The sequence below is a fragment of the Euprymna scolopes genome, chromosome 20 (assembly GCF_053919585.1).
Source record: "Euprymna scolopes isolate OS-2025 chromosome 20, ASM5391958v1, whole genome shotgun sequence".
NCBI classification, from domain to species: domain Eukaryota; kingdom Metazoa; phylum Mollusca; class Cephalopoda; order Sepiida; family Sepiolidae; genus Euprymna; species Euprymna scolopes.
In genome coordinates, this window is record NC_136501.1 from 85,931,336 (window position 1) to 85,944,136 (window position 12,801).

At 32.9% G+C, this 12,801-nt stretch overlaps 1 protein-coding gene across 1 annotated transcript in view; it reads right to left on the reverse strand.

The window, feature by feature from the left end:
- The window catches only part of LOC145241520 (RNA-binding protein RO60-like), a 224,191-nt gene extending 212,831 nt beyond the window's left edge, over positions 1 to 11,360 (reverse strand). The window contains exon 1 of the mRNA XM_080104563.1: positions 10,140 to 11,360. Within this exon, the coding sequence (XP_079960689.1) occupies positions 10,140 to 10,647 (508 nt within the window). The 5' untranslated portion in view covers positions 10,648 to 11,360. The remainder of the gene's footprint in view (positions 1 to 10,139) is intronic.
- Between the last annotated feature and the right edge of the window lie 1,441 nt (positions 11,361 to 12,801).

Here is a 12,801-nt window from a genome sequence, read left to right on the forward strand (position 1 = left end):
AGAAGAATAGTATTCTTTAAAACTCCGTGGTATAGGGACATTGTAAATTGTTTTTTTGAGTATTCAGTCGAACAATTAATTTTGATTGTAAAGTTCAACCCACAGTTTTAATTTTCTCATATATATATATATATATATTTATATATATATATATATATATAAGCATGTCTATTTATTTCTGTCATGTATGTTTATATAGATTTTAATTAAAAACAAAAAAAATGAAAACACTTTACTTTTATAGTGTTGAGGAAGATCTTTAAGAAAACAGTCATATTGCTGTGAATTTGTCTGACCTTCTCTCATTACTTAGAAATTAACAGGAAGTGCGTTTCCTAATGGGTCAGTCAGTAAAACAAAAAATGTGGGTGTGCATATATTTCAAGGGTTGGGCACACCATTTTTGTTTTTAATAATTAATTAGTCACCACTTATCAAGATTTAAAGCCACTCAAAGATAAGGGTTAATGACATGAAGAGATTGTCAGTTGAATGATGAAAAATATTATAAGAGGATTGAAAATAATGAATGAAGTGTATAGTATAGAGTTTTATTTAGAATTCACTGGGTGCCATTATTCGCCCCCAGCATCCCAAGCAACCTGGGAATTGCATCAACAGATTTCACAAAGAACTTTTTTTCTTTTTATATTAATTAGTCATCACTTTAAAGTCACTCGAGGATAAAGGTTAATGATATGGATAGATTGTCAGTTAAAAAATAATGAATACTATAAGAGGATTGAACATCACATATCACTCACATAGCAGGTTGAGAAAATAGCAATTCTCTCTCTCATTAAAAGTCAGACACTATTCAAATATTTTATTAATAACCAGTGATTTGGGTAGCAGTATTAGCACTTATGATTGTGAGAGTGAAAAGCTCCTACACCTTCTCTTACTTATGCCTAATAAAAATAAATTAAATATTGATCAGAACTAAATATTAAAATTGTTGCAATCGTCTTTTTAAGAACAAACCAATATTTGCCATATCTTTTATTTTATTAGTAAGTTACCATTTATTAAAGCTAAAAGCTCTAGAAGATAAGGACTAATGATTAATGAGATGGATTATCGTCATTTGAATAATGATAAATATTATTAGAAGATTGAAATTAATGAATTCAATGAGCAACCTCTGTTGATCTATGATGTAACAGTACTAACCCTCATTGCCTGTAATGCAGTGAACATTTTAAAAAAATTAAGGTAGGTAACTCCAATTATATTCTTCTATTAAAAATCAGTTATCATCATCATCATCATACTTAGTTTAATGCCTGTTTTACATACTGGCATACGCTATATGATTTTAAGAAATTGACTTCCAAAGTATTCTGCCTCTTGCCATGTTTTTATTTATCAGATTCATTTTTATTACATTCTCCCATGTTTTCCTCTACAAACAGACCCTGCTACCTCAACTGTTCTACATCTACTAATCCAAGAATTCTTGTTGATTCTTTCAATGCAGCCATAATATCAAACTTTCCTGTTCTGCACAGATATACTGTCCAGATTTAATCTCCCTCTGAGGTCATCAGAACTAAGCCTATATTTAACAATTACATTACATGTCTATCATATTCTCATATCATTTATTACCATGCAATGCATGTCCTCAACTCTCACCAGACAGGTTTCACTTCCATACATCATCACACTGCATACACATGCCTGACAGATTTTTCCTTTGCTCAAAAATGGTCATGCTCTGTTGGTTAGTAATAGCAGAAGTTCCCTGAACTTATTCCATCCACTCTTGATGCTTGCAATCACACTTACACCTGCTCCACCTTATGCTCCAATGATATCACCATGGTAACAAAAGCTCTCAACAACCTAAATAATTTTGCCATCCAGATATATTGAGTTCTCATCTACTTCTCTATTGCCTTACACGTCTTGCACACAAATTAGTTGCCCTTTTTCAACCTAGCAGTAATTCCACTTCTTTTGTGTATCTGATGCTTACAGGTACCAAAAAATTGAATTGCACCTGACTCCCTTTCCACAAACTGAGAAGTGGAACTTTTCCTTTTTGGGGGAGAGCTTTCCAACACTACAGTGAGTGGTTATCACTTTGGTTTTGGTATCTCACCCTGTTGATTTTTTGATTTTTTATTTTAAGATGTTTCATATTACCAGTTGTCTGGGCAGAACTATGTAATTTTTTAAATAAATTATAAAAATGTATGCTATGACATTGCTAATAACATGATACAACAATAACAAATGAAAATTGGCTAGTCAAAAGCAAAGTTTGATTTGTCAGCTTAAATGCTATTTAAGTCCAAATCTAAAATCCAACAAGAAGGTAGAAGATTCTAGAAATACATTTTTTTTTTCCTAAAAAAAAATTTTTACTAATCAGATGTAGATGTATCAGTGAATATTTTTGTTGGGAAATTCTTTACTGACTCACCAATCATAAAATGTCGGAAATTACTATTTCTTCCCAACGATTAACCATGGAAACTTTGGATCATTTTCAAAGCTAATTATGATTAAATCAGTAAATGAAGTTATTGATTATTCTTTCCATTTCATTTTTTTTTTTTTTTTTACTGTTTCTTTTCCTTGGTCTCCAATTATATTTTGTAAATTTTCTTTTCATCTTTTGAACTCCAATAAATTCTCAGGTGAGGGATATTTTAAAAAAATGTTTTGAAAGCGTCCAATTATATGCACAAAGAGGTCTGCTTAAAAATAATTCTTAAAAAAAAAAAAAAATCTGTTTCGTTCATTTATTTGAGATTCTATTTAAACAATTAAGCGTTTTTTTTTTTTTTTTTCATCAGAATCTGATTTTATTCTTCAAATTTCAGCTAAAGATTAAAATTAGATGTGGTAGAAAAAGATAACATCCCATGGAATTCAGAGGATTTAATAAGTTGTTGAAATAAAACTGATATGCACAGTCTAATTGTATTTCTGTGTCATTTATATATATATATATATTTTTTTTTTTTTTTTTGAGATGTAAAAGAAGTTTCCTTAATGTTTAGGCTGGTTTCATATAATTATTGCATTCGTTTTTATTGGTTTTCATTTATGACAAGATGATATTTGTAAGGATTTTTCGCTTACTTGAAACCTGCATTTTTAGTTTATATATTGTGAAAATTCTGAATCAACATACAAGACAGTAAATTTTTTTTTCATTCCCGATGAACTTTGAATGGTCCCAATCCAGTTGGTAATTGTGCTAGGAAAATAAATTTAATATCATTATTTTTTTTTTTTCAAAGTTTTGCCACATTAAAAGTTTTTAGATATAATGAAAATAAAATTTTCGTTTGGGATATCTAATTTAATTTAATTAACGATTCCAGGAGTTGCATTTTGAGGGGATCACTAAGAATGCAATAAGAATTATCTAACATGTCTATCTGATAATGGCTCACAAAACAAGAACAATCTACATAAAATTCACCTGATCATGATCAGAGGTTATTAGCTGAAACGTGAAAATAATCAAGATGGAAATGTTAGTCCGAATATTTTTATTGATGCAATGATTCAAATAATTTCCTGATTCCAATACAATTACAGATTTTGTTTCCAATTTTTTAATCTCTAAATATTTAGTTATAGATTTATTTTTCATTATTTTTCATTTTTTTTTTTTTTCGGATTACCATAAAAAAAACAAAAACATGCATATTACATGCATATATTTTCAAAAAATCTTTTTAAAAAGACATTTGTAGGAGGAAGGGAGGTTATAAATTTTAATTTCACTGGTTATTTAAAAATCAATAAATATTTATCATTTTAGAATTAGAACTAGCAATGAAAATTAAAGTTTAAGAAAAATATTGGGATTGAAAAATAGGCGCAATATGGGTTATAGTCAGCTAGCGTCTTCCCTAATTTTTCTGCATGGCGCTAGCGGAACCGGTGAAGATACAAAATAGTATCTTCGCTTTTTTTGTTGTTATTCAGTATTTGTATTTTTAAGCGATTTATTGAAATAAAATAAAAGACATTATTGAAAATATACAATAAAAAATAACAAAATTACAAATAAAAATAACACAATTTTTATTATTCTTTATTTGCTATAATTGTTATTCTTATTTGCACTAATTGTCTTATTAAAAGTCCAAAAGAATACATAAGTGTGTTATTTTTATCTGTATAATTTTGTTATGTTTTATTGTATGCTTTTCAATAATATCCTTTTTTATATTTTATTTCAATAAATCGCTTCAAAATACAAATACTGAATAACAACAACAACAACAACAACAAAAGAAGCTAAGATACTGTTTTGTCTTGACACCGATTCTGGTAGCACCATGCAGAAAATTAGGGAAGACGTTAGGTAGCTAACTAAAATATGTTTTGTTTTTGCACAACAGGGGAAGTTATCATAAAATCAATTGATAAAGTAAATAAATAATGATAAGCGATTTCTTCATTTTTTTTATTAGTTCTGAAGAAATAATCCATGCCGGGTGTGGCGATAGAAGGAATGTCATCTAACAACAGTTTACCAGCAGGTCCACACCCTTTACGTCTCCGCACATTTTCATAAATAAACCTGGGCACGTTCTGAGTTTAGAGTCTACTTCTCTAAGGTGAAAGGAAAGGGGGGCCGGGTCTGAATGAGGTATGGTTTGCTTTGATCCTGGGAGGCAATCATCATCCCAAGCATCACACTCGCCCCCTTTCGAGGGTGGGTTACTACTGATTGTCCTACACTCCTACCTAAAAATGCCAGGGAGTCCAGTTACGGCTAATTTTTATACCTAACCAGGGTGCCTTCTTATGGAAACTGGAGCCCCTCCCTTTCCCATTAAACTGATCGTGTCTAATTTTGCAGCAAATAGAAAGCAGAGAAAAGACACACACCCGTGACATCAAAAGAATGCACATTTATTTTATTATTTATTTAACTTTATTCAACCCAAACAAGACATATTACCATGGAAGCGTAAGGATTCAGATTTCTAAGGGAGCAACCTGGGTGGAAAGTTCGACTGCAATATGTTCCTATTTACAATGCCTCCCCACGGGACAGAGTTAGACATCAGGGTCGTTTTTTAACATGGATAATAGAAACAAAAATAAAAATTGTCTCAGACGTGAAGGAATTGAAATGCAGTATCTAAAGAACAGATACTACACTTTGATCTTGGACTGAAAGATGTTTGTTCACATATTTAAATTCTTGCATCCACTGTCGAGAAAACAGGGAGCAGAAAGGAAATTCCAAATGCAATTATTAAAATAAAAGTCGATTAACTTTCCAATTTCGTACTTGTTTTTAAATTCCTAACAGAATTTATTCTCACAAAAATGAATATTCTATAAATAAATAATATATATATATATATATATATATATATATATATATATATATACACACACACATACTGTAGTATCTTTAACGTACTACGTACGTGTCACGATTTCCAGATTATGAATTATTCGATCAGATCTTATTTATTAAAAAGGACGATAGAAGGTAATAACACACTACAAACATTAAAATAGTTAAGATACGCTAATTTAATGTTTGTAGTACGTTATCACGATCACCGAGGACGCAATGTAAAAAAAAAAAAAAAGAAAAAGAAAGAAAGAAATTATAATAAAAAAAAAGTGCAGTCACTTTTGAACTGTACGTGAAACTAAAATATACTTTCTTGGTCTTCTGGCTATGATCCAAGGGTATTATCTGTTCTGTCTCAAGAGGGTATAATGGTATCGTAGGGTTTCCATTTGTGCCGGACGTCCATACAATGGAAGTATGTCACAGATTGCTATATTGTAGATAAACTGTAATAACCAGATATATTCTAACATTACATTAACTAGATTACTTGCACAGTTTTAACAAAAGGGCTGCAATAATATCGTGGGATCTCCATTCACACTGAACACCCACAGAAGTCCCAGCAGCAATATATTACTTTTGAAAGATGCCGCAATGGAATTTCCACAGGTGCCACTAATAATAATAAAAAAATAATAATCAACCACATCAAAGCAACGATCGACAAGACACAAGAAAACAGCAAACACAGATTCTGTAGACAAAGAGACAAAAAGTAAACTGCATAAAAAGCGAATGAAGCATTGAAGCAAACTAGTCCAAAAAAGAATATAATAATAGACACGATCAAGCGGGGAAAGCAGTACACTGGGGATTATGCAAACAACTGCATCTTGGACACCCACAAATATATTACAATCACAAACCGACATCAGTATTTGAAAACGAAAATCACAAAATCTTATGGAACATGGACCAATAAACAGATAAACCACTACAAGCAAGAAGACCAAATGTCGTAATAGTTAAGAAGAAAAAGTCCTGCCAGATCGTAGATTTCACCGTTCCAGTAGACCAGAGTTAATATCAAACAGACGGAAAAGCTAAGCAAATACACAAAACTGGACAGAGAGCTCAAAAGGATATGGAAGATGAAAAAAAATTCAAGATAACACAAATAATAGTATGAGCACTAGTAACAATCCAGAAAAACTTTGAAAAAAGAATGGGAGAGATTGGAATCAGGAATGGTTGAGAAGATACAACAGCTAACAATAATGAAAACAGATGAAATTTTAAGGAAAACCTTTGAATGTGGAAACATTCAAACAAATACACATGAGCTACAGGCACTAGCCGCGGACATGTAGAAACTGTTACAGAAGTAAAACAAAGAAACACCATACGGAATCAAGAAAACTGAAACTGTATGATTGTAAGATAACTCCTCCCCTTTCAAAAAATGTGTCCACATCAAATAATCGAGGAGGGCCAAAGAGGATGGAAAGACCTAGGAGAGAACGCGCTAAGTAGACCTCCACTGGATGAGTACGAAGAGAACTGGGACCATGGGGAGGCTTATTGCCACCAAAATTCTAGTGAAGACTAATCGTCGCTACCAACAAGAAATCAATAGTGAACGGCTGTTGCAATAACGCAAATTCATTTGCAAAGGTTGTCAAAAGAGGTGGAGAGTACTGAAAATCTGGGGAGACTTGTTGTTACTCAGACTTCAGGAAACACCACAGGTTGTTCTTGAAGAAATTTTTTATTGCCTGTGCGAAAACTAGTAAGTAATAGTAATAATCTTGGTAAAATTAATTTTCAAAAAATGACGGAAAATGACGGAAAAAGGTGTGTGCAACGTAGTTTTAACGGGACTCCGTTAAAACTACGTTGCACACACCTTTTTCCGTCATTTTTTTTTTTTTTTTTTGTATTGCCGGTGTGTAATTTAGTGTCAGGGTTAAGGAAGAGTATGCACCTTTTTTTTTTCTTTTTTTTTAGGGTCTTTTACCATTCACATATTTTTAGTCATACAAAAATTACATCAAAAGCATTAAGTATGCAATAGATTGTTTGGGACCGTTACATTTGTAAGCACTGTAAAAATGAATATCTCCAATTACTCTGATATAGCAATTGTGCTCCACCATCGAGCTCACAATGGTGGTGACTTGTCCCCCCTCGACGTACATACTTCCAACTAACCAAACAAGCAACAAAAACCCACCCCCTTCACAGCTGAGATCCCTAGATACCGGAAAACTTTATACTCTATACTCTAATTGTTTCTTTCCTCGAACTGCTAAACTTAGGAATTCCCTCCCTGTTTCCCTGACAAAAGTAGAATCTTATTTTTGTAGAGGGAGTGTATATATATATATATATATATATATATATATATATATATATATTTAGAATTTGTTTTTTTTCTAATCACATTTTCACCCCAAACAACGCACGTTGCCACTTTGATGTGGAGGGGGGGGGGGCTACTATCAGGGACCTAGGTTGCAGGGGTACTATTAAATTTAGTATTTTAAAATTTCAGTTAATATATAATGAGTTACACACACACATATATATATATACACACACACACGCACACACACACACACACTTGTGACCTGTTGGATCACAAGCACTATTGACTTGGATTTAGCTATGTATTTCTTTCGACCCTTTCACTATGTTGATTCAACAACTCTCATGCAGAAGTTTCAATGTAATGTGAATAGACATCTTGCTGCTGAACTCCCCACAGTTCCCTGTTCTGACATCATCCCAAAGTAGCATCTTACGTCCAAGTGGCAATAGGCCTTGTTTTGGGTGAAAAAAATATTTAAAAAATATCTTTTTAATAACATTTAAAAAGTAATAATAATAAAACTATCAGGAAAGTATCTTTGTTCTCCCCAATACGCAGTTTTAATAAATACACATTGAATTACTACCAAAGCGTAATCGAATATTTTTATTTTAAAAAATCCAACAACTATTTGAAGTCCATCCCCTGCTATTTTTTTTTTTTTTTTTAGCAATTATTATAGGTTTTTCTTCCACTTCCTATTTACTTGCCTCCCCACGATTTTTTCTTCACTGACCAAAACTAGAACAGATGCTACACTTTATTCTTAGCAAAAAAAAAAAAAAATTTCTTAATGTCACTGACTTATTATCTCCCCTTGATGACTTTCAGTTTTGTTTCTTTTTTTTTTTTTTTTATAACAATGACTTGTTTATTGTTTACCTTTTATATTTCTAAATGAGTTTGAAAATTTCATTTAATTTTTGCGGTATCGTTTGATTATTAAATTATTAATTGAACGAAATTTATTATAAAACTATAAGTTGTGGTTGTTAGGTTAATGTTGCTTGCATTTCTATTTACATAATAATTGGATGTAAATAGTGTCCAAAAACGTTCAATCTTTTTAATATATGACGATTTGCTAAACATTAGCTTAAATGACTTTCTATTCGATAAAATAAATTTTTCGGTATTTGTTTCAAATTTCGAATGGTCACGCACGAAATAATTCATTCTTTTTTCTTTCTTTTTATTTTCTGTAAACAATTATGGCTGCAGCTGCATTAGTGCATTGTTTACGAAGTGACCACCAAAATGCATCCTGGTGGATTTAATTTAGTAATTAAATCATTTTTAATACAATTTTTTTAAGTTCGTTTTATTTTTACAGTATCGCATTTCTTTTTTTTTGGGGGGGGGGTAAGTAATTGATCAATAAAAAGATAAAAGAAAAATCACGTCAGATCCTTCTTTTAAAAAACAACTCAAAAAAAAAAAAAAAAAAAAAAAATAGACCCCCCAAAACATACTTTACAATTTCTTTATTATTATCATCACCATCATCAAGAAGAAGAACCGGTCTTTAAAACACTATTTGGTTCGGGGAAGTCAGTGATTAAACGGCCTGGTGGGCAGGAAGTAGTTGATTATTTTACATTAAATTAATGTGCTAAAGTGATCCCATTCTAAAGTCTAAAAGATTGTCGTTGCTTTTTGTTAGTAAAAACCGTCAAAAGTAGAATTTCATTTTTGTAAGCACTACGTATTTTTTTCGACCCTCTCACTATGATGATTCAATAACTCTGAAACAGTTCTAAATGCATCTGCCAGCATTAAAAAAAAGCAGGATTTTAATTTAAGTACGTGTTAATACACATTAAACAATGCTTCAAGCAAACTACTTTTAACCTCTTAAATACACGATTTTGCACACACCACAAAATTAGATAGCAATCAATGTTTCTTTCATTCTAATAATAATAATAATAATAATAATAATAATAATAATAATAATCCTTTTGATTAAAGAGCAAAGTGTAGTATTTGTTCTGTCCTATGGTTCAGGTTCACGTTGGAGGTCCCTACTGTCCGTCAATTAAGGAGAAGTCCTTCTAGACTGTGGATATATATATATTTTTTTTTTTGTCCCAATCCAGAGTGTCCCTTTTTGAAGAGCTGGATTTTCCCCACATTATAAACCGACCTTATCAAGCAAGCTCTGCCCTCGTGGAGGGGCAAGTGAAGAAGAAGAAGACGAAGAAGAAGAAAGAGTCTTGTTATTATATTTATAAATGCAAGGAGAATTAATTATGACTTTTCGAATGAAATCCAAATAAAAGAAATAGGTTGTGACAAAACGGGTCACGGGGATGTCTCGTAAATGCAAAAATGTAAAAGTTTTCTTTTATCTGACGTACATACTACTAAAAGATCGTCCGTGATTATTTTCAAAGTAAAACCCGAAAAAGTTTGTGAAAATGACAAGTTTTGTGCAACAAAAATCTGAAGAAGAAGAAAAAAATTTGGACTGACCCTCATTTGATGCTTTGGTATGGGTTAATCGCAGGACATCTTTATGCGTCCAGCCTGATTTGGACTTGTAGCGGGTCGCGTTCTCCGCCAATCTTTTCGGGTCCTTCGAGTTATACCAGGAACTTATGGTTTTCCGTTGAAGTTTCCCCCAGCCCTTAGAAGGGTTGTTCAAGGTCTGAGAGAAGGCGATGAACGTGAAGAGGTCGGTTGGCAGTGCACACACTTCTGTCAGGGCGAGATAAGCATCTTTTTTAGCCATCTTGTCGGCACTTCGAGTGCATAAGGCTAGACAGAATAATAAAGGATTTCGACGAATCGACTTGTTCTCTTTGCAGTAAGATAGAACCTCCTGGATTAGTTGCACCCCTTTTCCGTCCTCTAACAGTTTGATAATTGTCGGTGCATTTTCCTTCTTTAAGATCTGCTCTCCGAATTCGTAGAGCGGACCTTCGGTGCCGATTGATAAAAAACGACGGAGCTTCCACAGGTCTTCTGCTTCCAGGCTCATTTTTATTTTTTATTTTAAAAAAAAAAAAAAAATGTTAATTATTTATGGAATCTATGATCTTATATGTCGAACCAGTTATATGGGTGCAATTCTTTCTCGAGGGGTTACTTGTCTTCGTTTCTATTTTGTTATTTTTTATCGTATTAGCTTTGTTGTTGCGTTTAGTTTAATTTAAAATTTAAAAATAAATAAATAAAAACACAAACTAGCCAGCCAGTCCGTGTAGTTTTGTTTTACAATGATTAAAGGCAAGGGTAGTGAAAAATAAAACCGAGAAAATGGGGTTTAGAAACAACGTTAATGAAAGAAAATTATTGGAATGCTGGATTACGAAGTAATCGGGTGAAAAATGATGATAACGATGATACTGATGATGATGCTGATGAGAGGGGAAGAGTGTCGAGAGATGCTGCAGTCGGTGCGCGCGTGTGTGTGTGTGTGCGATGTGTGTGTACCAGTTTCGGGCACGTGGCTTCTTGTCCTTCCCCTCAAAGTTCTCGTATTTCGAATAAATAGAATTTATGGAAAAAAAAAAAATGACCGGTTATTTGTGATAAAATCGGTTGCAGCTGCGTTGAAAATCGAATTGAATTTAAACTCTTTTCTTTTTTCTTTTTTTCTGGTTGAAATATGCGCGTACGTCTTCTCCCAACAGTTGCTCGTAGACGTTAAACTATACGAGAAAATCAGCAAAATGGCAAGGGTGTAGGTATGAGTCATAAGAGAGAGAGAGAGAGAGGGGGGGGGGTAAGTAATAAAACAGAGAGAGTGAGACGGGAAGGAAGAGAGAAGGAGTGATAAATAGAAAGACGGTGAGGAAAGGCGAGCGGAAAACAAAGGAGAATAGAGAGATGACAGAAGTAGAGATAGAGCGAGCGAGAGAACATGATCGGAGAGAAGAATGTCTTTCTTGCAAAATAAAAAAATATATAGAAGAGGTTATTTTGCATTAACGTAAAAACAAATTATTTTATTATCCAGCATTCATTGCCAATAATCACCATTTCCCGAAAAAAAAAAAATAATGATAATAATAAATTCTACTTTTTTAAGCATGAAAAAGTTAGCGGTATAAAGAAAAAAAACCCAATATTTTCAACTTTAGAATGGGATATCATTTTCGCATATAAATTTTAGATAAAATGATCACCCACTTTCGAAGCAGATAGTGTTTTTTAAAGAATAAGCGATCAGTTTTCTTTTCTTAATCTTAACCATTTTCTTAATTTCTTAGAGATCAATTTTAGGTTTGTGTGTGTTGAAGAAGGAGGGGATGCTTTTTGCAGAAGAAAAAACATTAAAGCAAGTTATGAATGAAATAATTACAGTTTTATACTTTTATTATGATCCAATATTATGAATGAATATTGGCCACGCACCCCTTCTTCACCCAGTTCAACCAGAATTACTATCCACCCAGTTCCAATCGCATGAGTTGGCCCATTCATTAGAGAGCTCCCTCGTATTGGGATTGCCCTCGCCACGCCTTTTTGTGCGATCCTCTACAGGCTATGGCGTTTTGTTTGTTTTTCATAAGGTCATAACGGCAAACTGCATCATTAACGGCGGCCATGGACCAGTTTTCAGGATTAAATAAAAATGCTCACGATTTGTTACTCTCTTACCTACACACACGCGCGCACACACGCACACAATGTAACCTCCTTGAATATATATATATATATATATATATATATATATATATATATATATATATATATATATATATATATGTGTGTGTGTTTTAAAATCAATTTTCACCCCAAACAAGGCACAGTACCACTTTGAAGTGGGGGGGGGGCTACTATCGGGGACATAAGTTGCAGGGGCATTATGAACGGAGATGAGTAGCAGGATGTTTGTTCACATTACACTTGAACTTCTGCATATCAGTACAGTTGGGAAAGTAGACTCCCAGAAGGGAGTTCCAAAGACTTGCAGTTCTGGGGAAGAAACTAATGGAGTAAAAGGCTTTCTTACACCTAGGGATCTCTACTGAACTGATTAAGATGCTTGTCAGTTTTGTCGGAGGTACTCACATCGAGGAGGTACAAGTGCTTGTAGTTTGTCAGAGCATTCACCATTAAAGTATTTGTAGAACAGGCAGAGCGATGCAACATTTCATCGATGATGATGATGATGAAGGTTGCTGAG